Below are 25,015 nucleotides of genomic sequence, written 5' to 3' on the forward strand. Positions count from 1 at the left end.
CCTGATCGGTAGATTTTGTTTTCAAGTGCCTGTGGGTAACAATATTAACACCAAACACTGCGAAGAGGTTATTTTGACGGTAACAGTCAGTACTTTCCATTCTTTTCATAAGGACTCCCTTTCTTCGATCCGGCTTGGTTCTGGGCAATTCACGGTTTGCATATCGTGATATTGTAGCCTTCTTACCAAAGCAAGGCTCGGACTGCGATCCTTCACTGGAAATGTACAGAGGGCTGATTTCATACGATTCAAAAGGATTGGAGATACGCGGAAACAATGGCTGCCACCATCAAAAGCAAGTGCCGTAAAGTTGTCTGCATTGGCCGAAACTTTGCAGACCACATTGCGGAATTGAGTAATTCCAGACCTAAACAGCCTTTCTTTTTCCTCAAGCCGCCATCATCAATTCTACCACCAGGGTGTGGTCCTGTTCTACGCCCGAATGGCACCGTTCTTCACTACGAACTCGAGCTCGGGCTTGTTATTGGTAAAGAAGTTCGCGATCTTGATCCAGGGGACCATCAAGCTGCTATAGATTCAATCGATTGTTACATCCTAGGCATCGATATGACGGGCCGAAATATCCAGGATGAGGCTAAAAAAAAAGGTCTCCCCTGGTCCATCGCAAAAGGTTTTGACACATTCCTTCCTATTTCAGAGCCCATTGCGAAACATCGTATTCCTGATCCCCATGACGTTTTTTTGAGACTATGGGTAGACCAAGAGCTACGTCAATCGGACTCAACGAACTTGATGCTCTTCCAAATTTCCAGGCAGTTAGCGGACATTTCTCGCGTCATGACTTTAGAACCTGGAGATATCGTTTTGACAGGAACTCCGAAAGGGGTAGGGGAGGTCAAGCCTGGTCAGGTGATGAAATGCGAAATTGAGGTCAATGGTCAACTCATCGAGGAAGCTAGGATTGAAGTAGAAGTCCAAGATAGCGAGGGGAAATTTGTGTTTCAGGAGACTTGAGGCTCTGGCTTTATAGACATTGTAAATACGTGTTCCTTGAACGGCATTAATTACATCATAGAGCTTTTGCATTAAATGCATTCCTATAACTATAGATCACTAAAATAAATACCTCTAGCTCAAAATGAAGGCAGCTAGCTGTTTGTCGTTACATGCTACCCATTAGTTTACTTTCCTTGTGCTAATTAACATGTACGAAATAAAGAAGCTGAATGTATTTTGTCGGAAAAAAGTTTGCCAATAGACAGCCGCTCGCGCCACCTAGAGTATTCAGAAATAAACTGAGTGGTAAGTAACACCTCGAGAGCTTCTTACAGATATTTGCCACCTAGTTACGAAAGATTTCCCACCTTGTGATAGTGAGTAGAAATGAAGAAACCCCCAATTTACGAATTGAAGCCTAGGTTCTTCATTATGCCCCAAATTTTTGATAATTTTTGGGGTACGTTGGAGCAATATAAGGATAGCATTGGAAGTGGTGTCGGAGAAAGACGCCCCAAACTAGATGGTGTAATAGAGATTAAAAGGTTGATAATTTTCTTTTGCTTTTTACAAATAAAAAATTCGAGATATTTCATAATCTCTAAAAATATCTTCAAAGTCTACATATGATCGAGAGCGGAGAAAATATGGCAACATCTACCACAACACTTCAATCACCCTCAGCACAGAATGATAATGTCAAGAGTGCTACTAATGATGACACCGAAAAATCTGCCATCCAAAGGCTTTCGCAAGGTGTTACCCTTTCTGGGATCCCATCCTTCACCTCACTTGAAGTAAAAAGACAATGGATGCTTGAGCATTTGGCGGGAGCCTTCCGTGTTTTCGCCAGAAAGGGGTATGTTGAAGGGCTGACTGGACATATTAGCCTCAGAGATCCCGGTGCGGAACCTTCCAATTTTCAAATTAGCTACTACAATCAATATTGACTAACTGGAGCGTCAGAATACTCCAACTGTTTCTGGACGAACCCGTGAGTCATGGGAGCAATGGCAATGAAGATGAGAGGCTAACGTATCTTCAAAGATATGGAATGCACTTTGGTCTTATCAAAGTGTCTGATCTGATACTATTGAACGAAGATGGGGTGCCAGTTGGGGGTGCAACTCACTTGCCTGCTGGTGCCGCTGGATTTCAAATCCATTCCCATCTACATAAACGATATCCCCATGTCAATGCTGCATGCCACACTCACTCACCATATGGAAAGGCCTACTCTGCTTTTGGGAAGAGACTAGATATGATAAACTTAGATGTTGTTGACTTTTACGGGGAAGGCCATGGAGTTTATTCGGAGTTTGGGGGTGTAACATTGAATGAGGCAGAAAGCGAAAGGCTTGTCCAGTCGCTTGGGCCTAAAGGGAAAGGTCTCATACTTTTAAACCATGGGTTATTAACAGTTGGCCAAACGGTTGATGAGGCAGCTTATCTATTTTCCGTCATGGAAAGATCTTGTCAAGTACAGCTCTTGGTGGATGCTGCTGCCGCTGGCTCCGGACACAAGAAGGTGCCAGTTAGTGATGAAGCTGCAGCGTATACTGCCAAGGCTATGGCCGATCCTGTAAGAGCCCTAGAAATTTTGGAGTACTGCTAAACTGACATTTTGGATAGGAGACTCTTTACTGTGCTTTTCAACCAGAGTATGAGATGGAGAAAGCAGTATCAAACGGGACTTTCTTGAAGTGAAAGGTCGTGGAAATTGAGATTTTGACATTAGTCATGTATCAATCTAACGACTATTATTGAATAATTAATTTTAACTTAAGCCGCTATTCTCTCATAAAATTCTACTAAGCCAACTATAATGAGATGCAACGACAGAATCAAGTATAGTTTGTAACTTTTCCATAAAGGGACCCAAACTCAACTTGAAGCATACCAGAGTTGAGAAGAAACAAAAATGCAAGTAACCCTAGTAGGTCGAAAATGTAGCAGTTAAGAAAAAGGAAACAAATGCAGTTATTAAAATCCTCAGAGGTCATTTTCCAAGACACTGGCATACATCTCAAGAGAGACTTTAAGGACTTCCACCAATTCAAAAACATGACTTCCTCGGAGAGTTTGTGCTAAAAGCTTCACAATACCTATACCAACACGTTTTATCTGCTTCGAGCGGTCCCTTTCGGACTTGATGGATATTTTGAAATCGGTTTCGCTCAGAACGCTGTTCACAATGTCCAGTAATCTCTGCTCTTCGGCACAGATGCTTTCAGTGTCTACGACCATCAGTTCGAGCCACTTGGTTAAGAATAAGGCGCATTCAACATTGCACAGAGTATGAACGATACTCCAAGTTAGAGTTTGAGTTCTTGCAACGTATTCCACACCGAGACGGACAGGTATGCTCAGGGAGTGTGCGCTTTGGAGAACAGCGCTATATAATTTCGGTGTCCGTGAAGGGAGTGGTGCCTTTCGAATTTTCTCTGCAATGATCCGTGGATCCCGTGTCTTGAATTGCAGATAAGGACCTATGTTATAATAGAGTCGAATACAGGCAATTCGAAAGAGCGCGGTACAGTTAAAACCTAGCGGTCCACTTGATGATATTGGATTAATTGATGACTCTTCAGTGGCTTCCCAGTTACTCTTCCACTGCCCGAGCGCACATTCAAGCCTCGAGACTGTTGAAGAAGGGAGAGATTGATTGTTTACCACATTGCAGCTGTCATCATTAAGCACCGTAGAGTTCAATTCCCACGCTAGATGGACGTTTTGTATTAGAGCATGGATTAAGGCCAAATTTGCAAATGATGAAATATTGCAGGTGGTAGAACATTGCTGCGTGATACCAAAATGAGCGGCGTGGATCTCCCCAAATGTAGCCCCTAGTGGTGAATTTTCTTTAATGGCTCTCCACATGGTCGCATCCAACGCATTCCACTGTGCTTCTGAGCTGGGTACCCGTATATTGCGTATCTCACTACTCATAAGTTTTGGTGGAATATCATAAACGACGGATTGAATGTGTATGAATACGAAAGCTCCGAGTATAGTTCGACGTCTACCCTCTAACTTGACCCATTGCTCCCACGTTTGATTGGAGGGTTCGCCATCATTTTCAAGTAGCTTACTCTCCCGTAAGTAATGAACAAGACAGTTCGATATCGCAAACGCATCTTGAAGAAGTGAATGATGATTGTAAGTTGCAAATATCATCAATAGCACCAATGCTTGAGTCAGTTCTGTGACTTGGTTCTCTGGTCCTTCATCTCGACTATTCTCATATTGGGTCGCTGGGTCCTGCGATAAGTTATCTTGCGAAGAACTATGCAAGGGTGTAAATGCGCTCGAGCAATGATACCGTGTTTCGATTTGGTGATCTATCAACGCCTTCGACGCACGGTATAAATTCAGGGCTTCCTGTCGCTCAAAGCGGTATTGTGCCCCAATTGCTGCAATAGCGAGCCATAAAGCTAGTGGAATATTGGTGATTGTGATTGTTGGAATGTGTAGAAAAGGCAGGTGTCTATGGAAGTCTGTAAAATATCCTTCAAAATAGCGACACAGAGAATGCCGTGAGGGAAGTTCAAATCCGACAGGCAGAGAGGGTTGCACTTCGTGAATCAGGGCGACAATTGTGATGTAATTCGCTTGAGTTATTCTCCACGGACAGGATGATTTGTAATTTCGAATACTCCGAGGTGTGTCACGAGATATATTTCGAGATGTGGAGTGTGCTTCGTCGACAGACGGCTCCAAGGATGGCAGCCGAGACGAATAAGATGACAACATTCCACATTCAACTGTATTTTGTCCATGATTTTCACTCGAACCAAGTGCAGGCGGCAGATCGGGCAAGAAAAGCACGGAGGGATCAATCATCCCGTGCTGAGACAGGTATATCATGTCTCGACCAAATCTTGTGTCGGATTGTCCAGATGGAGTGGATAGAGCGCCAATATCGATACCGTTCCACAGAAAGTCGAGATCATCCGAAAAATTAAACTGAGTTAAAGGATCCGGCACACGCAAAGAAGCATCGGATAAGAATCCAGCGGGTTCATTCATACCGGCGCATTGAGCAGTGTGAGAATCCTGTGCCTGGGGAGATTTTGATGTCATGGTTTGGATAGATTCTGTTTGATGCTGCTGGCGATCTTGCGAAATCCTCAGGTGACGAGACAGGAGATCCCTATGAGAAGTATATCAATCTACCTTCTGTCTGTCTGTGCAAGTCTGCGGGGCAACTTACTGTCGAGAGAAGACCTTCCCACAGGTGCAACGAAATGGCTTTTCGTTTGTGTCTTTGAAGAGTCAACAAAACGAGCTGCAATAAGTGTTGAATGGATGCATACGAGTCCGCTCATGCCTTCGAAGATGCTCTGTTCTCGAGAACCTTCGGTCGCAAAACCTACACGGTGCCACCTCCACCCGATGTCTCATCTTGCCTTTGAGTAAAATATCGCTGCTTGAGGGAAACCTTGACTTTATTTTTATTTCCTAAATCGACAGAAAGGTTTCTAGGCCTGTTCACAGCTACCCCGCATTCGCCGTATTGCAATACAGTGGTATTGCTGTGACGGTGTAATGTAGATTCCACAAGTACGGTGATGTGAGAGCGAAATAGCTCGATAAATATAAAACGATACAGTTCAGAAACGTACCCTCGGCCAGGTAAAAAAAGGGACCGTCGTCCTTTTACACATTGTCGGTACGCAAGTCAACAAAATACAACTGTACGTGTAAAGCAAGCTGGCTATGGATATCTCAGGAGTTCAGTCCCTCTAGATGATGATAACGCTTTTCCCGAGACTTGTCAAATCATACTTCGCAAAAGCGCTACGCGGCAGGATTCGGAGGAGTTTTGTCGTTAACAATGATCTACAAGATTTTGCTGCCTCGGCATTTTCCTTGAAGCAGTCGGAAGGCTTGTAGTGCTGATTGATACGGGATTGCAAAATCTCCAGTGCCTGTAGATTAGCGATGAAAATAACCTAAGCTGGAGATGTTTACGATGAGACGTTGAATGTGTCCGAAATAGGTGAGGTTATGGACTAGAGAATATAGCATGTTAGTCGGAGTTGTCACTAACGAGCCGTATTGCTATAAACTACCTAGACATTCTGCCGCTTGTGTACATGAGGATATTACTCTGAGCGCACCTCTCTATAAAATATAGAGATTTCCTGATAGTCCTTATCTACGTTTGTATCTAGGGTACATGCAATTTTCTTTCCTTTTTCTTTCCTATTCTTTATTTTTCAACAATTCTTCAAAGGCTAAACTTATCAGGTAAACAATAGCCGTGTTATAAACACTCAGTTTGTTTCTCCATGGCCACTGTTATTGTGCGAAGAAGCCTCTTGGTTGGTTTGCTCTTCTTCCACTCTCTTCTACTCATTACACCCTAGCAAATCATACAGATTTCTCCTTGCACCCACGCTCATCTCTAAACTAGCGCGCTTCGACCCTTTACTCGATGCCAAGCCTGCTTGTCCTCATCCACATTACTTTCCTCATGATGAGGGTCTATCATCACGATAATTTGGTACATACCTCCGAACCCACAACGATTTTTATGCGTAACGTAACTGCTTCAACGAAAACCGCTATGAGTTAAAGCATTGAGAGCTTCCTTTAACATCGAGAATGCTGGTAAACCTGCCGGGACATCGGCCCATCACTACTGTCACTAGAGTCGGCACAAAGGATACACTGCAACATTTTTGCCGCGCTTCGGAAGAATCCGCTTGAGGCTTTCCCTATGTCTCCGTCTTGAGTAAATGCGAATTAAGTGAATATAAAAGGTAAAACCCATACTAATGAAACGATCGACAACCGGTTTTTTCTCTCCAGGGTCCAAGAAATTCCCCAATCGACCGAAATCGTAATTCACTCAAAAGGGTATGAATGCGCCGCAGGGGAGAAGCGGCAAAAGAGTTCGTCCAAATCAACGCCCTCCGGAAATCTACTCCCCATGAGAAATTGGAAATCATCACCTGGATTGTACAAATCTCCTGTGGTGGTTTGGCCTTGAGGCAATTCGAACGAGAGAGTTGGGCCTCCCTATAAATGATTTTGAGTTAGGGATTCATTCAGAGTATGACATAAGATTAGCAAATGTTTTCATAACGCACCGGTAGTGACAAGGGTGTCTGCGATCCTAGTCTAATTGCGCCTTCTGCTCTAGGAGTGTGTGGTGCGTATGTAGGGTTGGCCATCCTGGCTGTAATGCCATTTTTGACGTCATGAATATAGTCTCGCGCAATATGGGCAATGTCAGACAGGACCGCAGTCTGGAGGGCTCCACCCGAAGCATACTCTAGACGACAGAAGTACCCTGCTGCAATTCCCAGCAGAGAAAGGTTGCTTGCGGTTTTGTCATCTGCTGGGTTGTGTATAACAAAGTCGAAAAGGGTGAACATGGCTGATAAAGGTGCAGAAAGTAACATCCTTTCACCCTTGTTAGAAAGAGACTTTCATTATGTAAAGACTGTGTACTAACCAGATTGGGGTATAAGGGGCTATGTCAATTTGGTTGGTAAGCTCGATAATAGTGCTGCAGGCTTTCAGCAGCATTTCCCTTCTCTCTGCCAGAGAATATGGGGCCTCTGCCGGCGGGAGGCTTGAGCCGAGCCGAGCCAAGGCAATAACAGCGCAATAATAATGGTAATGGACCCTGAGGAAGATCATGTTGGACGGGTTGTCTAGTTTGTTGAAAGACCGAAGCGAGTTCCCGGGACGGAATGCTTCAGGTACTGACAGTCTCCAAGACTCAAGTTTACAGTTAAACGAGATTATAGTAGCTCGGATCGAAGCCATTGGTAATAATGTTGCGCTTATCGAGAAAAGCGTAGTGTATGCCTTTGAAACTAGCCTGCTAAAACGACATATGGTGCGAAGCCAGTCGAAGCTTCCAGAGACAGATTTGGGGGTGTCTGGGATAGGTGTGCCGATATCGCAATCATGTATACTCTAAGTCTAAAAGTTAAAAGGCCTTCTTTGATGAATGGAGAGAACAAACCTACAGATGATTTGCCACAGGCAAAGGAAAGTGTCTTTTCCAAGAAGTAAATCACCCAAAAAGTCCGCTGGCAAAAAGAAACGTTTTCATTATCGGAAATGGCTCTATGGAGGTTTAGAGATTGTGCCATTCGAGCCGCTTCAGCAGTTAACATATGTCCGATTTGTATACAAGACGAATTGTGAGCAAAGATGGCCTTGGATGTGTTAGTTCGTGTAATATGAAGCCAAGGATGCAAGATGTTACCATTGCAGTTACAGCCTTTTTAACTTTAGCAACGAAATGAGAATACGAATATGAGACAACACACCTGAACATTTACTAAGGATTCCTTCGCAGCTAAAATCTCCGGGAACAAGCCTAAAGCAATCTGATATAGTTTCCATGAAATCCCGGTGCCCGGCTCGAAGGAGCCGTCCCCATGATATTGGGCCCCCAACGCAAGGATAGCATGATAGAGGGCTGAGAAAGGAAGCATATCTCGAAGTAATAGAGCTATATCTCTAGAATGAGCTCTCTCCTCAAACCAGTGTCGATCAATAAAGGGATAAACTGGGTGAACATTTTCGAAATACGCTATGAACGACATCAGCATTTCCATGAGAGAGTACAGAGACGACAAGGCTGACCAGTGATATATAGCTTGGCAGATGCTTCTGAGATCTGTAGCGTAGTAGAGGGTTCAACGAACTTGATCGGAGCCGGCAGATGTGTGTTGCAGTTAATACGTGAGTTCACGGAATTTGCAATATTTTCCAGGAGATCCCTAAGCTTCCTATGACCTAGACGATCGGAAATGGATACAAGCCTCTGGTCAGAGAAGAATGCAATCCCGGAGCTTCCAACTAAGAACTTATTAGGATTGATACTTTTCCCAAAGTAACAGCAACAAGTAGCTTACTATACTGGTCATGAGCCTGGCCATTAAAGTTACAGTAAGCGAGGAACATATCGCTAGGGAATAGCGCGTCAAACCTTGAAAATCAAACTCTCGTTTCGGCGTCTCTCAGTGGTTCTCTTATCTTCAAGTAAGAGGTCAACGTACAGCTCTGAGCTGTATGTCTCCAGTTGTTGATCTTCAACAGGCAGTGTAATGGAACTGATGTCTCCTATATTTGTAGCTCTACTCGGCGGACAATTAAGTGTCTCTCTCACGTTCTCCGGTGGCGTTATGAATCGATTGGACATCGACTGATCTACAGCTATGGCGAAAGTAAGTGGTAGGAAGGACCTACATTGCATCTGGGAAAACTAACTGGGGTTACCATTCAGATGTGAGACAGGCGACGACTGCCTGGCCCGTCTTTTGCGCGGGCCAAAGTAGCATTCTCTACCTCGTTTCTGGGAATTGAATCGGTTATTCAGCGCTTTTACATGGATTTTATATAGCTTACCATACAATTAGTGCAGGATGAGCTCTCACTGTTGGATGCTCCTAAGAGAGGTTAACATAGCTGTCTTTCTCACTTCGATATTAGAATCGCACATACTTTCACACCGCACCTTCCGAGCCTTGCACTCGTCGCAGGATTTTGAAGGCTTCTGGTGAAACATCGCAATTGTATATATTTACTCTCCACACCTAGGGCCAATATATGGCTGGTGCGAAGGGGAAATACCTCAAGCTAGACAGTCTGCAGCCTTGGGATATGGAAGTTGTAAGATGTCAGGTCACGTGACTGGCCGTACAGCTCCGAACGAACCCCAAGTTTTACTAAGTTGTTGTTACGAAAACTAGTACGAAACCGGCTTGCATGAAGCCAAGTCCGCACTAAAAACTACTCCGTACAACTTAACTAGTTAAACCAAAGACAACAATAAAACTCTTAAAACTCTCTCAGCAAAAAGGCATTGGACTAGAATAGAGAGGAATCTATTACAGACGGCTCAAATGACTATAACAATAATGAATATATTTTCGAATTCGTACTCTTTCGATGACTTGCCCAGAAGACTAAAATGCATACACTTTTCAGAAGTCATCAGTATGTTAAGACATTCGAAGTATAGAAACTTGGAACCTTCTGGAACGCTTAGGACTGACTCAGTTAGTACTCTGTGAGGATGTGGTCGACCGAACTGAACGTAAAACACCAATGTGCTAAGCACTTAGTATTACATGTGTTTCTACATAGGTATGGATAATTGATGGAGTTCATTACTCAAAATACATAGTAACCTCAGTTCACTTATCAGATCCATAACACCTCAGGAGTATCATTTAATATTTCTGTTGGTCGAATGGCATCGATCGATGTCGATAAGCTATTAAAATGTCGACATTCAGACAGGTAGATAGATGGCTCTGTAAACACATCGGTGAATTTATATCCATGTAAACGATCATGCCATGCCATGCATCATCACACCACCCGGGAAGCCCAAACAGCTCAAAGCAACGCAATCCGAAACAGTCAGGCGTTGCTCTGACGCTGGTGATTCAGCATCAATTATTGGACAATCACCGCATGCCAGCGTCCCGACCGGGTAACCACCACCACAGCCGTCCTAATCTAAATGGCGACTGATAATTGGCTCTTCTGTTGTCATATAGACTACCCATCCCCGAGAGGCCAAGACGGATGCGGAGGGGGTGCTCTGTATGGCAGCAGTGTATGTATGATGATGAACTCGGTGCTGCATGACATAATGAACATACTGTTCATCCATCCGGTGGCAAGGTTGGTCAAGCAATGAGCAGTTATTGTCTGTTTTCATTATCCATTTTCCTGAGCACCATGCCATCCGGAGCCAGGATGACAGTTCTGAACCCACTCCGACATTATTCGACTATTCAACATTATTGAGTCCAGATACGACCAATTCATTGATTAGCGGCTGTTATGAGGCAATAACCATCGGCTCTAGTATATGATACGTAGGCTAGGTGTAAGATAATTCCCCTCTGGGGCGCTGGACTACATTCTTCACGGGGCTGGTGTAGCATGGATGACGGGCTTGAGAATGCGGGGAAGGGGATGGATGCCAGACCTCAGCTTCACTAGCCCGCCAACCTTAGTACGAACTAAAAGGTAAGTTCGTCAGATTGTGCATTCTGGTGATGCAAGTGCCCACTGGATTAGTCGGATTGACGAATAATTAATAGTGCTGTATCTGTTACGATGCACGTGAGTCTTGGGGGTGAATGTCAGTATGCAACAGCATTCAGAACAGACATCAATATGCACGACGGTTTCAGGAGTCCGTAACCGCCCAAGCCCAACCATTTAGAACTTTGGCATAGTGGATGCTCAATTTCCACTGAAATGAGAGTAGGTTCAACATGAATGTTGACTTGGCGTTGGCAATCCGGCGTCTTATTTCCACTGGCACGGACCATGGCGACTCCGCGAACCTGGGGTCAGCCTCCCTATTCTCATTAACATGGCAAACTTAGTATAAGGATCGTCGGATAATATTAATTGACAACTAAGAGAACTATTCAATGGTAATTCAATAGTCGACGGTGATGGTGGGCAACAGTTTGCGACCAAAGTTTGTTGTGGTCACTCCTCCATACAAAGGGACTAGTTGGGGCTGTTTGCATCATTCATTTGCGATCATGGCCGATCGCCATTGGCTGCTCGGAGGAAACAAAGCATCATTGGTTGGAATTAAGTTATTCGTTATCAACGCAACTTTAGGTTAATATGAGCTGCCGAAGTACTGGGATTGTTGTGATGGTGTTGGACCAGCAAAATAACATGAATCGAAACATCGGTGCTGGCTAGCCGGGATTCTCATTAGTTGCTAGCACATGCTGGGATGTGGTTATTTAATCATCACTATCGGAGTGGATGGTCTCCTTATCATACTTATGTACTGTAGATAGTGGAATGAGGACTCTGCGCTGTATCTCTCTATCAGTAATTAAGTTGTCTTATCGCAGTGGGTCACGCACTGACAACTCATAATTTTATACAGCACATGCGACGATGCTTGTGAAAGAAGTGTTTCCTTATCTTATGGCGAATTAAAATGATATGTATCATTAATATTGTCGAGGCCGCTTGGTCTCTACCGGACAGAGAACAATCAGGCCAGGAGCAGACATCACGCGACGCTGGCCCCTAAAGCAAGGCCGCTAAGCTGTATTGGGGAAAAAGTCAACTGAAACAAAGGCCGGCCCCAGTGGACCGGCGGGCAGCATTGTTGTCCGTACAATCCATTGATGGAATTGCAACATTGATCAATATTGTATTGACGGCTGTTTCGCAATGAATCACATTAATGGGAAGTATTATTCAACAGGACTCGCAGAGTAGTATACACGACGCGTCGACTCGGGCCCCCAAAAAAATTCAAGGGAAAAAAATAATCAAAATGGCAGTCGAGAAGAGCGGTCTGGAGACGCTAGCCGGTAAGCTCTCAGCATGCAGCAGGCTCTCAGGTACCTGATCGTTAGTGGGTGGCTTGCTGGGGGTCATGCTGCCTGCAAGCGGCGCCGGTTGACGGACTAATCCAGTGCGAGGCCACGCTCTGGGACGCTTCTCGAGTCTCGACAAACGCTCTGTTCGCTGTTCAAAGGACACATAGAGTATTACGTATTAGCGTCCCGCTTCGGCGCATACAGCAGGCCAATCCCGTGCCAGACAGGGCCCTGCAGCCCGCCCGATCCAGACTGCAAGCTGCAGCCAATGGGGGGCGCAGCCCATGCCGCCATCTCTCGAAAACAGACAAACCAGACAAAACAGACAATGCCTGTGGGGACCTGCTGTTTTGGGTGTCACTGCATGACCTGCTGCCCACACTCTATTCACTCCACCCTCATGTCTACTGCTGCCAAGTCTCTCTTTTGGGCCATAGCTTCATGCACCTCCCAAACACATCGCTGCGACCTGCCCCACTGTGCGCCTGCCTATTGGCCGGCCGCTGTGCCTGTGAAGTGGCCACTGCCGTCGGATTCGTCTTCCTCGTCCCTATTTCCACGCAACATACTGTCCGCCGTGCATGAACGAATATTGGCTGCCATTGTTGCTATCCAAGTCGTCAGTGTCAATAACAATAACAACACAACACTAGAGATCGTTGCCGCGATCGTCCAGTGTGCCGGTGTTGCACATGCACAGCAGATCCCCCTAGATAGTCGACACCGTGGCCAATTCATCGACTTGTTGCATCATACCATTCTCGCCAACCTGATAATTGAGGATAAGCATCCGCAATAATCAGACCATGGGCATCGAACAGCCTAGGTTGGGGGCAACCACGGCCAGGGAGAACCTTCTGGGCGAGGCAGCGGATCTGGAAGCTTCGAACAGGGAGGCGTGCGTGCGTGCTCGGGGCTGCCCAGTATGCGTAGCGCCGGTCCCTCGGGCATGCCGCCCTGAAATTGTGAATGCGAATGCGAATGCTGATGCCTCTGGTGGGGACCATTCTGTCATACGTCGCGTAGTTATGCAGTGCACGAGGATAGCATCTAAACGGCACGCACCTGCAGCGCCTACCAACACGGTCCTCGTCGTATGGAGACCGTACCATAACGGGCCCACTCATGCCCCCTGCGCCCGCCATTGGTCCGTGGCGCCACCTCCCGTAACGCTTGCGTACGGATCGCCCTTCTCCCCCGTTCGCTCGCCTTCGCCCACTGGCCACGCCCACGCCTCTGTCTGGCCGCAGCTTCCCCAGCTTCCCTGACTGACTGACGCCGACGGCCATGACTAACTCGCTCCTGCTGTCTTATCGCCATCCGTCACTGTCCTCACACCTCTCCCCATCCCATCATCTATCGTCCCGTCCCTTCCCATCGCTCTCTACACCGACTCTCATCCCATCCCTTCTCCCGTCCGCCTCTTTCTTCATCTACTCCTTCCGCCCCTACCGTCCTACATACTTCTCTCCTTCCTCACCTCTCCTCAACACTCCTCCCACCCACCCACCCAACAACAACCTCGTTCATCCTATCCTAGCTCTGTCGACATCCTGTACTCGAGAGAGATCCCCTCCTGCCAACACCTGTTCGTCGTCCGCCTGCCCGCTCCTCAGCTCAACGAACTCTTCGTTCTGGACTCGGATCTGATCTCCTGCTCGGCATTGGAAAAGAAGAACACTCATCTACCTCTTCGCCTCGCTCCTATCTATCCTCCCTGACAAGCCGTCCGTGACTATCAATCTATTCCAGCTCATCTATCGGGACCTTCGCTATACCCTCCGTGTGGCTGCTACTGTCAATACCGCTGCCTCCTCGGTCTGACGCCCATCCGCGTCCAGCCGCTGGAGTGCAAGTTGGGGTGTTGATTCTCGAGCTTGTTTCGAGAGGTGCTTAATTGAACCTGTAGCTAGTCTCCTGGAGGGCTGATATCCTACCTGCCATTTCCACACGGAAGCCATTTGACAATTACGTGCTTCCGGGGCCGTTTTATGACTCAGAACTGGCACATTCTCCCGCCTCCTCGATATTCATGATACGCGGCTGTTGAGTCACGACCGCTTTTCTTGCCTGTTTGTAGGACTCTTGAACTTTTTGTTTTTCATTTCACGATATCACGCAGCGTTCCACCATAATTAAGAGATCTCGTCTACACTCGATCAACTCTCGTCGGCGGTCTCGGGCTCTTCTCACCTTCTTCTCTTCATCTCCGCCGACTCCCTTTCTTATACCACCGTATTATTTTTTATTCGGCACGACGCCAGCTTCATTCTCTGAACATAAACACCAATGAAATCATAACGCCTTTTTTTTCTGTCATTCTGCAACAATACCCGCTTGGGTATCCGACTGACGTCTCTCGCCTGTCAGGCCTATCGTTTCGATTTCCTTTTGTTAAATTATCATCACCATTCCCGGTATTTATATATGAACCTCTGACAGCCAACGAACCGCAGTTTTCTCCATTCAACAGCTTGGTTTTTCGTCATCCGCTGCTACTGTCCAGTGTGGTGATTTGATAGCGATTTTGTTTCTCCTCTCATCCATTCAAACGATCTATATACGTTGTTTATATCTGTTATTATATCGCACCCTATTCTCACAAAAACTACCTTGACGAGTGGACTGCTGGATCATTCCTCATCACGAATTTTGTGACCCTATCGCCAACATAATCAACACTTGTCATTAACTCGAGTACCATGGACTGCTTAAAGGAAAAGTTTGTCGAGGGTCAGCTCCTCGATGGACGCTTCCGCACAGTCGCCCCTTTGAACCATGGATCTTTTGGGATGGTATTTCTGGCCAAGGACACCATGACCGACCAGGATGTCGCAATTAAATGCTTGTCCAAGCCAACTTCATCCGAGGCCCCCATTCCTGTGACCATCGATGAACGATCGGAAGAATTGAATTGCCATGCTCGCTTGGCTTACCACCCAAACATCGTCAACCTAATCCATTCCTTCGAGACTAGTTCGCATTTTTATCTTGTCTTGGAGTACTGTTCAATGGGTGATCTGTATGAGGCTATCCGAGGTAACCGTGGTCCTCTCGAAACGGAGCATGTGCGTGACTTTATGCTCCAGCTCATTGATGCCGTTGATTTTATGCACTCCAATGGACTCTACCATCGTGACATCAAACCAGAGAACATCTTTCTCGCCCACGATGGATCAATGAAACTCGGGGATTTTGGTTTGGCAACACGACTAGAATGGTGTCACGAGGCTTGTGTTGGTAGTGACCGTTACATGGCTCCCGAACAATATGAGCCGCCTCAAGCAGGCTATTCACCTGCTAGAGCCGATGTTTGGTCCATTGGAATTTGCCTCCTCAATATCCTCTTTGCCCGGAATCCTTTTGTCACACCAACTGAGTCCGACATTTTGTTTGCTGACTACGTACGTGATCGTCAGTCCCTATTCGACATCTTCCCAAACATGTCTCAGGATACCTTTGAGATCTTGCGTCATTCTTTGGCTATTGACCCTGAGAAACGCACTCTATCTGGCATGCGTGATGCTATTGTACGCACCGTTAGCTTCACCACTGACGACGAGTCTCTCGACGAATTCTGTACCGAAGATCGTAATGTGGTACCCGCTAGTGCCAACCGCGAGCCTCTGCGTACCCCGTCAATCCAGTCTCCTTATGTTAACTCAGGCGATTCTTTCCCTTGGGCAAAAGCACTCCAGACGAGCCCACCCCAGCCAATTCGCCAGCTCTCCGCCATTCCAGATACCGAATACTACTCGGAGGATTTGTTTCCTCCCTCGGAGACTGCTGGTACTTCGTGGTATTCCGTACAACCAGACTCCCCATCCATTGCTTCGGTTCTCGATTCTGCTATGGGTGCATCTTACCAATCTGTGACTGCTCGTCAAAACCGCCAACTCCACTCACAGCCTCTTACGGTCCGTCCCGTAACCAACTCTCTGCCTAGTCACGCTATCAAGCCTTTGTCCGCCATGTCCATGGTGTTTGGCAACAACAAGGGCGACCAATTCTCAAAAAGCTGGAGCGATCTCTGGGACGAAGAATGGGAAATGGAAGATGCCTCCTTGATACAGCGCCGAGAGAACAATGCTCGTAGCTGGAGCCAAGATAGTAAGGAGATTGAAAGCCCTGTGCAACCTGCGGGCCTTTTTGAACCGGAAACGTCTTCTTTCCTCAACTCTCGCTCTACGGTCTCTCGTCGTGGTTCAGATTCTTCAGCCTCGCTTCCTTTCACATCCAAACAAGACGATTCCAACAAGTCCACCCCTACCCCTCACTCCCATAACCGGAGCCCCTGCAACGTAACGGGCCGGTCGAACATTGACAAGTGGGCTGCTCTGGGTGACCGTCGCCGGAAGTATCAACCGCGGGAAGAATCACCTACTCTGAAGAAGCAGCGCTCCATGAACCTCAGCTGGAGACGTGATTCTGGTCCCTCCCGATCCCCTCAACGGAGGAACCCTTTCTTGGACAAGGAATGGCGACGAAATGGAGATGATATCAAGGCGAAGCCCAACATCGACTATCATGGAAGCCTGGATGAGGACCTCGATCTCGTTGGAGGATGGCACGACCTACATTTGTAGTTTTTGGCTTCTTGGTCTTCATGTCGCGTTCCTTTTCTCTTGGTTTGCAGCATCTGCCAACTCTCATCAGTCTCCTCGCTGGCCATCTGTTTACTCTCTGTTGTTTGACCTGTCCGATGAAAATGCCTGAAAAGATACTATACTTTTTTTACCTTCTCTTCCTGATCGATCTGTGTTCGCTTGTTCGAATTGGTCTCAGCTTTACTAGGACGCTTGGCGTTCTGTCACACCAACTATCATCTGCATTACTTGATCGCGGATGATCGAAACCGGACACATCGTGTCTTTTGTATACTATAGCGACATTATTGTTACCCACGTGGCAAAGAAGAAGACGCAAAATGAATATTGTATGGGGCTTTGGAGCAATAGAATCCATTTTCAAGGTCGGCGTTGTTTTTTTACAAGATTTTATTAGGATTATATGATTTTGGGGCAATTCACATGGACAGTGAGTGTCATGCAACATCGCAGTTACCTGGTGGTGGTTGGGGTCTTGTTTGAGAGTCGGCTTTTATTTTTTTTTGGCAGTGTGAAACAAAAAGAACACCAGAAAAAGGAAAGACTTGTATTACCAGAACCTGGATATTTGTTACTTCTATATTGTCTCTTCGAATGGAAAGAATGAGATCATTCTCAGATTGTGAAGCATACACATTATTCTTAGCACGACGTCTATACATTTACATGTCCCAGCCATTCATTCTGTACTGGGTGTTTTGAGCGAATTTGGGAAAGGCCTGTACTGTAGGTAGCTAAGTAGAATTCTCCAAGAAATATATTAAAGCTAGCATTGCATATGTCCTAATTATTGTGAAACGTGTTCTTTGATTAATATTAATGTTAATCCCTGTTGGTGGCCTCGGGGACGTCAATGGTCACTTCATGTGACTAGCCGCATTTGGTTGGCTATCGAGCCCGGCCAGCCACAACCCAAAGTAGTCTAGAGGCGCTCTTCACCACCATCGCTCTGTCGCAGATCAAACCATTCATGACGACTCCCACGAGTGATTTGCTGGTTCTTTCTGTCTGCTTTTCCTTGAGTGAAATATTGAATCCCAGATCCAGTTCCTTCAGTCTTTATCATTTTCCAGAGCGTTATTCGGTGGCGAAGCCGATACCGGGTGTCGCACCTTGAACTTTGCTCAACCAGGCAAGGTAAGGTCTCTACACCCAGCTTTGACCGCCATTTACTTATTGCGATTCACGGACAGATACGGAGAAGCGCTTCTTTTACGCCTTTTCTGGCATAGGGAGGGTTGCGAATAACTTTGCCAATGTACGTACCTTGCGATCTCTACGCAATGCGCCATCCATCCGGACCTTCCAGCAAATCAACCCGACCATATTGAAGGCCATGTCTCTTCTCATAGATAGTATGCTAACACACGCGGTGTATGCAGGAATAATTCCAATCACTGGTGAGACAGCGACAATAAGCTGTCGTCGCTGCAGTTTACAAACCTCTCTTGTATCCACCTTATCTCGAACCTCCTTATCGGACGGCGCTGTCTCGAGCAGAGCACACCGCATTATGATCTTCCACACGTGGATGCTACTCGCATCCCTCTTTTGGCTGATACATGGCATCAGTTCAGATGCTCGCCAGCTTGAGGGATCTATTATTTGCCCCGTTTCCATATTTAACCCCTTGGAATTACCGATTTGTTACATCGGTGATGAAAATAGTGGCTTCCAAAATGCTACCGAACCTTCCAATATTCCACATGGCACTACTTCCGCGACACCTTCGGAACAGAGTGCTGATAGTGACCTTGACACCGAGTCCCCACTTGACACGGCGAACTTTCTTTCCTTTGAGGACTGGAAAAAACAGAATCTCGCGAAAATTGGCCAGTCTGCGGATAATGTCGGCGGCAAGAGACAAGGTGGTGGCATGAACCAGGAACGTCGTACACAGGCTAGAGCTATCAACAATGCTCTTGATTCGTTCGGAGATGATGCGGAGATTGAACTTAACTTTGGTGGATTTGGCTCCGATAATGCTGAAAACGTCCAGCATGAGGCTTGGGGAAGCACGGCTTCTCAGGATAGCAGTACAGTGAATGCCGACGGTGCTCAGAATACAAAAGAGGACTCGGCTGAAGGTGTTTCTGCGGTTGGGAGGAGAAAGGACGCCGGCACAACCTGCAAGGAGAGATTCAACTATGCATCTTTCGACTGCGCCGCTACTATATTGAAAACAAATCCTGAGTGTTCAGGGTCATCCTCAGTTCTGATTGAGAACAAGGACAGTTATATGCTGAACGAATGCCGAGCAAAGGATAAATTTATGATTCTCGAGTTGTGTGACGATATTCTCATCGACACAATTGTTCTCGCCAATTACGAGTTTTTCAGCTCCATTTTCCATACTTTCCGAGTCAGTGTTTCTGACAGATATCCCGTGAAGTTAGACAAATGGAAAGAGCTGGGTGTTTTTAAAGCACAGAATACGCGAGAAGTGCAAGCTTTTGCGGTGGAGATCCCGCTCATCTGGGCTCGATATGTGAAAATCGAGTTCCTAACTCATTATGGGAATGAATTTTATTGCCCGCTTAGTCTCGTTCGAGTTCATGGCACGACAATGCTGGAAGAGTATAAAAACGAAGGCGACAGCCGAGCGGAAGAAGAAGCTATTGATGATGACGATGCTGCCACGTCTGATCCTACTGAAGTTATAGAGGAAATCCCTGTTGTTTCGGAGAATGCGACAGTGGGCTCCCCTGATAATGCTACCATCTCAACACCTTTTCCTGTCTCTGACGTACTGAATGAAACGAGTCCTGTTCGCTGGAATGAGCTTGAGGAGCTTATTCTAAGCCATTATATCTTGGCGGCAGCTACATGTGCAAGCGGAGATCATCCGGTTTCTACGACTCAAGCTACACCAACCCAAACCGAGCCAAGTGTATCAGTAGCTACAACCGGCACTGATGCTGCAAAAAACGCCGATACCAGTACATCCGAGACGACGATAACCTCGGAACATGTCACTGAACATGCCGAACATACGAACACTAGTATAACTGCTGTCCCGCCGCCTACTGAAAATCGGAATTCTACACAGGCCGGTGCTGTACCGGAGCCCTCAACAAAGAACTCGACAACTAGCTCGAGAGAAACATCATCAGTCTCAAGCGAGGCCACAAAGACCACCCAATCAAACCCACCGTCGCCGAATCCCACTACACAAGAGTCGTTTTTCAAGTCCGTCAACAAGAGGTTGCAAATGCTCGAGTCCAACTCTAGTTTGTCCCTACTGTATATCGAAGAACAGTCTCAGATTCTGAGAGACGCTTTCAGTAAAGTCGAGAAGCGACAAATGGCCAAGCTCAACTCCTTCCTGGAAAACTTGAATACAACAGTCATAGATGAGATCAAAAACCTTCAGAACGTATATCAATCACTTCGAACCGTTGTTTTAGATGACTTTGAAAACCAGCAACAAGAAGTCTCGTCGACTGCTTCTCAACTTGCAATTCTCACTGATGAACTTGTGTTCCAGAAGCGGATGACTGCAATATCTAGTATTCTGATTATTGTTCTGTTTGGTCTCATCTTGATTCCTCGTGGCGCAGGAACAGTGGGAATCGATCTTCACAGTATGATAGCATGGTCACCACGCCCATCATCCTCACCCAAGACGCCAAAAGTGTCTAGCACAAAGGCCTCCACACCTAGTGTAGGCTCTGAGAGGAAGATGCTACGGAAAATGCTACATAAGCACCCCAAAACCGAAGACACCGAATGTGATATCAATGACTTACCACCTGCCCCTGTCGACGATATTCAAATCAAAGGGTATGAAGGAAACGGCCGCTTCCGGTCCCTGTCCGAACTATCCGAGGTAGAAAGGAACAAAATTTTTTACCCATCATTTCCTCAAGATTTACGACATATGCTCGGTTATGATTCTCTTCGCACGCGCTTCACGCCCGGTCTGATGAAGCGATTTTCTTCCTCGGCGGTAGAACAGACGCGACCAGTCAGCAGCCCTCCGGTGTTGACTCCAGTTCTGAAGCGCACTGACTTATACGCGGATAATGAGAGTGATACATCTACCGAGCCTTTTCCGCCGTTTCCAACGCAGTGATTAAATGCATGCCTTTTACGATAATACCTACAATTTCAACACCTACCTACCTACCTACCTACCTACCTACCTACCTACCTACCTACCTATATACCACATGAATCTTCGACCTCTCAATACCTATGATTGACCTCACCAGACGACCTCGAATGAATGCCGCGAGAGTTTTTGTTATTTGAACATGCTGTAATTTAACGCACCCTGTTATTAGCGTATGTATGCATCGGCGGCTTTGCTTGGTTGTTTGGAATGACATTGGACAGTGATGTATTGGTTATGATTACGACATCTCTATACCCTGTATATTAGCTTGAGACTTGAGTTGCTTTGGCGATACATACCCATTGTTACTATGTACATCTGAATTAGTGGATCTGTTGTTGTTCCCGACTAGCCACATCATATATATATATGCTTTCAAGTATTCCCTTTGCTAGCGCTGCTGATTGGCTGCCGGAGTGTCCATGAGCCTGGGAGCCAACCAGCGTCACATTGACACAGCCACAGCTCTGCATCTGTCTATCACCACATTGTCTAAAATCATACCCGATCTTTTCTCACTTCCCTATGATTTATTATAAAACGCAGATGATCACCTCCTTGTCACGCTATGTTTTGGATTCAAGAAAGGAGATCTAACCTTCCAAGAAAGGTGTTAGGACATTAAAGGTATTACAGAGCTGATGCTACCATCGTATAAAGCCTGTTGGTTCAGCCTTACACCATCACGTTTCTCGTTGAGTGAAAAGCCCACAAAGCTTTCTCTTCCAGTCTCAGTCAGAATAAGACTATACCAACGGCTTTTTCATTCTCACAAAACGCAATCATGCCCGTCCATCACCCCCCACCAGACCGGAGGGACTTCACAATCGCCATCATCTGCGCCTTGAGGATCGAATCTGACGCAATCCTGGCGATGTTTGACGATATCTGGGAATACACTTACCGAAAAGAAGCGAATGATCCGAATACGTACACTGTTGGCAGAATCGGAATCCACAATGTCGTGCTAACACACCTCCCAGGCATTGGCAAAACATGCGCAGCGAGTGCAGCGGCCAGTCTGCGGTCTAGTTTTCACGGAATTCGGCTTGGGCTGCTGGTAGGCGTTTGCGGAGGGGTTCCCATACATGTAGATGACGAGAAGAGTGAGATTTTACTGGGTGATTTGATTATTAGCACGGGAATCGTGCAGTATGACTTTGGTCGACAGTTTCCAAATAGGATTGCGAGGAAGGAGTCGAAAAATGACAGTTTGTCGCGTCCGTCAACCGAAATTAGATCTTTTCTGCAGAAGATTGGAGGGTTGTATGGGCGCGATAAACTGCATGTTGGGACGCGCCTTTATCTTACAGAACTGCGCAAGAAAAGAGGGTTTGAAAGATTGGAATATCCCGGTGAAAGTGAGGATAAGCTTTATGAATCGGAGTATCGACATAAGCATCAAGATTCGGGAGTTTGTCCGATATGCGCCAGATGTGAGAGCATTCATGACGATACCTGTGACGAGGCGCTTGTGTTGTCTTGTTCTCAACTCAAGTGCGATGAAACGAGGCTAGTTGCTCGTGAGCGATTGATACGCGGCGACGTACAAGAAAGGACTCAAATCCATTTCGGCGACGTTGCGTCGGGAGACTTGGTGATAAAGTCTGCCTATCATCGAGATATGATTTCGCAGAAGGAAAAGGTCATTGCTTTTGAGATGGAAGCTGCTGGGGTCTGGGAGCATTTCCCAACTGTTGTAATCAAAGGCGTGTGTGACTATGCAGACAGTCATAAGAATAAGATATGGCAAGGATACGCTGCTGCTGTCGCCGCTGCATGTATGAAGGCCTTTTTGGGGGAGTGGATAGCAGGAGATGAACCGCAGCAGGTGGAGAGAGACCCAGGTGAGCATGAGTTTCCGCATGAGTTTCCCTTGAGGTGTCCAAGCTTACATAGTCACGCTTATAGGACAACATACTATTTCTAAACCCTTCTCAGGGATGTTGAGTGAATTTCAATTCCCCAGTTGGTATTCATTCTTGCCCTTTTTCACTTTGCAGCCAAATCCCTCGCTACGATCATCCCAACTTCAACGATGGTCATTACTCATCCAGTCATGGTGCCGCCATCATCAGATGTATGGTCTCTCTGTGATCGAGGCGCTGGACACTCCTCTCTTTCACAATTCTACATTGCGGAGAGGGCTTACCCTCAACGATGCCCGAGAAATAATCGACTGGATGGTGGAAGGAAAAGAAGGTAAAACAGCGGAATGGATCGATGGAGAGAATAAAACTATGGCCTGGATTTGGTGGATGGGCACGGCGAGGTTTAATGGACCAAAGAAGATAGGACCATAATAGGTCCTTGTATGCACAAATCTATCTACAGATGTATATAATATATAGCTAGAGATTCTACTCAATATTTTCGTGTAAACACTGAAAATATTCTTGCCAGAGAGTATCTTCGGAATATTGAGTCTGTGACATGCCATGTAACTATGTAAACAACAACGTTGACAAGGGGTCGAAAGACCTCATATTATTGGGCCGGCGAGAAATAAAGTAAATAGCAACAAGAATAGCCCGAGGCGATCAATCAAGCCACCGCCCATGAAAGAATTATTGACCAGCAATAATGCTCCGTACAACGTCTAGAATTCTCCACATCATCGTCACCGTGTCTGGTCGGCTGGGGTTGCCCTAGCAACAATCGTCCGCGGCTGGGTTTTTAATTTCCTGCTTATCCACCCAGCTCGTGCAAATAATTCACTGTTGGCATTACTACCCTTTGCAATTTCTTCTTCAGTAATAACAAGGAATTTGTTTCTAATAAATATCCCCCTTTCCTACTGCCTGCAAGCCGAAGACACGTTCATCGCCTGACAATCCACCGATCAAATCTCTTCAAACCATTCGATCTTGCTCAAAAAAACAATGGCCACCAACGCCCAAATCCAACCCCTAGGAGACCGCTCCACAAACACCTACATCCAGTCGTCATCTGCCGTCTCAGAATCCAAAGACCTCAAGCCAACCGACGGAACCAGTCTTCACTCGATGGAATACCACCGCAAGGCGCTGCAGGAGAAACTCAAGGATGCGGATCAGTATGTTTTGCTACTACAGGCAAAGCGGTAATGAATATCGGTCCTTTCATTTGCCTTTTGTTGATTTCTTTTTCTTGGTTTGAAGGGAGAGAAGAAATAAGAAAATAAACAAACTGGGGACAATGCTGGGATTGGTGGATGGCTGCTTTGGCGACGATATGATAGTGAAGGTTAGTGCTGATATGAAGCTTTGATGTAGGTCGCAGACATCTTATGTATCGCCGTCGGATGATATCATGAGTCCTTGCACAAAGAAACTCAGTGATTTGAAGGGCAAGCGGTTCAAGAGGTATGTCTTCTATATCGCCTCCGCACTCTCGCTTTCGAAGAAGGGTTGACTAATGGGGTGTTTCAGCGCCGGAAAGCCTTCTCCATTGTTCACCAAACTCGGAAAGAAGAGCTTCGAACAGTCATCCTCTGCCACAGCTTCACCTGATACCAGCAATTAGACTACTGAAAATGTAGTGGAGTTGGAAAGAGACGCACGCGCTCGATTATGATACCCTTTCTTTCATTTCAATACTCTCTTTATGGATGTTCTTTCTTTTCAACGTTGATGATTCTCTTTTCTTTCTCTCTATGACGGAATGTCCATGCCTGACTGTACACTAGACAGTAGGGCGGATATTTATTTTTATATTGTTACATCAGATTGGTTACTCTGGATTGGATACGGATCGGGATAGGGAAATCGGATGGGTGTTTGTTTTTCATTTCTTATGTCTGCAGGTGTACTTTATTTTTTGTCGGGTTTGCCTGCTCCAAATTGCAAGTCGATTGTTCATAACCTCCATATACAAAGACTAATCAATAAATTAGTAAATCGAAGAAAATTAGTCAACAAGCTGTACTACTAAGTACAGCCGGCGACTTGCCGAGGTTCCAGGACCAATCTCCGGTGCTCTTCGGCTACCCCGTACTGCGC

At 46.2% G+C, this 25,015-nt stretch overlaps 10 protein-coding genes across 10 annotated transcripts; 8 read left to right on the forward strand and 2 right to left on the reverse strand.

Moving 5' to 3' along the window:
- Positions 1–8: 8 nt before the first annotated feature.
- BGW36DRAFT_372997 (fumarylacetoacetate hydrolase family protein) lies at positions 9–1,063 on the forward strand. Its single transcript, XM_046215538.1, has one exon. The coding sequence runs from the start codon at positions 277–279 to the stop codon at positions 973–975; it is 699 nt and encodes a 232-aa protein (XP_046075889.1). The 5' UTR covers positions 9–276; the 3' UTR covers positions 976–1,063.
- A 541-nt stretch (positions 1,064–1,604) lies between these two features.
- On the forward strand, positions 1,605–2,664 carry BGW36DRAFT_289305 (class II aldolase/adducin N-terminal; the record flags this gene model as incomplete). Its single annotated transcript, XM_046210649.1, has 4 exons — positions 1,605–1,860; positions 1,924–1,951; positions 2,005–2,539; positions 2,590–2,664. 4 exons carry the CDS (start codon positions 1,605–1,607, stop codon positions 2,662–2,664), a joined length of 894 nt encoding a protein of 297 aa, XP_046075890.1.
- Positions 2,665–2,810: 146 nt separating this feature from the next.
- Positions 2,811–5,215, reverse strand: BGW36DRAFT_405285 (uncharacterized protein). The gene is made up of 2 exons (XM_046218962.1): positions 5,171–5,215; positions 2,811–5,110 (listed from the first exon to the last, which is right to left on the reverse strand). Exon 2 carries the CDS (start codon positions 5,038–5,040, stop codon positions 2,950–2,952), a length of 2,091 nt encoding a protein of 696 aa, XP_046075891.1. The 5' UTR covers positions 5,041–5,110; positions 5,171–5,215; the 3' UTR covers positions 2,811–2,949.
- Positions 5,216–6,810: 1,595 nt separating this feature from the next.
- BGW36DRAFT_424789 (uncharacterized protein) lies at positions 6,811–9,130 on the reverse strand (the record flags this gene model as incomplete). The annotated part of the gene is made up of 9 exons (XM_046220018.1): positions 6,811–6,984; positions 7,056–7,371; positions 7,424–7,893; positions 7,947–8,138; positions 8,189–8,203; positions 8,253–8,518; positions 8,572–8,787; positions 8,844–8,859; positions 8,918–9,130. 9 exons carry the CDS (start codon positions 9,128–9,130, stop codon positions 6,811–6,813), a joined length of 1,878 nt encoding a protein of 625 aa, XP_046075892.1.
- Positions 9,131–12,459: 3,329 nt separating this feature from the next.
- On the forward strand, positions 12,460–13,394 carry BGW36DRAFT_118110 (uncharacterized protein). The gene has a single exon (XM_046209270.1). The coding sequence runs from the start codon at positions 12,580–12,582 to the stop codon at positions 13,108–13,110; it is 531 nt and encodes a 176-aa protein (XP_046075893.1). The 5' UTR covers positions 12,460–12,579; the 3' UTR covers positions 13,111–13,394.
- Positions 13,118–13,579, forward strand: BGW36DRAFT_424790 (uncharacterized protein; the record flags this gene model as incomplete). Its single annotated transcript, XM_046220019.1, has 1 exon — positions 13,118–13,579. The coding sequence occupies one exon, from the start codon at positions 13,118–13,120 to the stop codon at positions 13,577–13,579; it is 462 nt and encodes a 153-aa protein (XP_046075894.1).
- A 1,434-nt stretch (positions 13,580–15,013) lies between these two features.
- Positions 15,014–16,897, forward strand: BGW36DRAFT_356634 (putative serine/threonine protein kinase; the record flags this gene model as incomplete). The annotated part of the gene is made up of 1 exon (XM_046213798.1): positions 15,014–16,897. The coding sequence occupies one exon, from the start codon at positions 15,014–15,016 to the stop codon at positions 16,895–16,897; it is 1,884 nt and encodes a 627-aa protein (XP_046075895.1).
- A 1,274-nt stretch (positions 16,898–18,171) lies between these two features.
- On the forward strand, positions 18,172–21,176 carry BGW36DRAFT_118204 (UNC-like C-terminal-domain-containing protein). The gene is made up of 2 exons (XM_046209271.1): positions 18,172–18,176; positions 18,301–21,176. Exon 2 carries the CDS (start codon positions 18,432–18,434, stop codon positions 20,991–20,993), a length of 2,562 nt encoding a protein of 853 aa, XP_046075896.1. The 5' UTR covers positions 18,172–18,176; positions 18,301–18,431; the 3' UTR covers positions 20,994–21,176.
- Positions 21,177–21,553: 377 nt separating this feature from the next.
- BGW36DRAFT_315426 (nucleoside phosphorylase domain-containing protein) lies at positions 21,554–23,468 on the forward strand. The gene is made up of 2 exons (XM_046212546.1): positions 21,554–22,882; positions 22,947–23,468. The coding sequence occupies exons 1-2, from the start codon at positions 21,820–21,822 to the stop codon at positions 23,336–23,338; spliced, it is 1,455 nt and encodes a 484-aa protein (XP_046075897.1). The 5' UTR covers positions 21,554–21,819; the 3' UTR covers positions 23,339–23,468.
- Positions 23,469–23,759: 291 nt separating this feature from the next.
- Positions 23,760–24,919, forward strand: BGW36DRAFT_373015 (uncharacterized protein). The gene is made up of 3 exons (XM_046215539.1): positions 23,760–24,090; positions 24,290–24,379; positions 24,446–24,919. Exons 1-3 carry the CDS (start codon positions 23,918–23,920, stop codon positions 24,537–24,539), a joined length of 357 nt encoding a protein of 118 aa, XP_046075898.1. The 5' UTR covers positions 23,760–23,917; the 3' UTR covers positions 24,540–24,919.
- Positions 24,920–25,015: the final 96 nt, after the last annotated feature.

The sequence above is a fragment of the Talaromyces proteolyticus genome (assembly GCF_021365285.1).
Source record: "Talaromyces proteolyticus strain PMI_201 chromosome Unknown BGW36scaffold_3, whole genome shotgun sequence".
NCBI classification, from domain to species: domain Eukaryota; kingdom Fungi; phylum Ascomycota; class Eurotiomycetes; order Eurotiales; family Trichocomaceae; genus Talaromyces; species Talaromyces proteolyticus.

What these genes read in the sequence shown, in the direction of transcription:
- BGW36DRAFT_405285 (XM_046218962.1), bottom strand. Translation starts at nt 5,040, where the DNA reads ATGACATCAAAATCTCCCCAGGCACAGGATTCTCACACTGCTCAATGC.
- BGW36DRAFT_372997 (XM_046215538.1), top strand. Translation starts at nt 277, where the DNA reads ATGGCTGCCACCATCAAAAGCAAGTGCCGTAAAGTTGTCTGCATTGGC.
- BGW36DRAFT_373015 (XM_046215539.1), top strand. Translation starts at nt 23,918, where the DNA reads ATGGCCACCAACGCCCAAATCCAACCCCTAGGAGACCGCTCCACAAAC. An exon ending in AAACTCAAGGATGCGGATCA is followed by an intron (nt 24,091 to 24,289) that starts GTATGTTTTGCT and finishes GCTTTGATGTAG; the next exon opens with GTCGCAGACATCTTATGTAT. An exon ending in AAGGGCAAGCGGTTCAAGAG is followed by an intron (nt 24,380 to 24,445) that starts GTATGTCTTCTA and finishes GGGGTGTTTCAG; the next exon opens with CGCCGGAAAGCCTTCTCCAT.
- BGW36DRAFT_118110 (XM_046209270.1), top strand. Translation starts at nt 12,580, where the DNA reads ATGGGGGGCGCAGCCCATGCCGCCATCTCTCGAAAACAGACAAACCAG.
- BGW36DRAFT_315426 (XM_046212546.1), top strand. Translation starts at nt 21,820, where the DNA reads ATGCCCGTCCATCACCCCCCACCAGACCGGAGGGACTTCACAATCGCC. An exon ending in GCAGGTGGAGAGAGACCCAG is followed by an intron (nt 22,883 to 22,946) that starts GTGAGCATGAGT and finishes TCACGCTTATAG; the next exon opens with GACAACATACTATTTCTAAA.
- BGW36DRAFT_118204 (XM_046209271.1), top strand. Translation starts at nt 18,432, where the DNA reads ATGATCTTCCACACGTGGATGCTACTCGCATCCCTCTTTTGGCTGATA.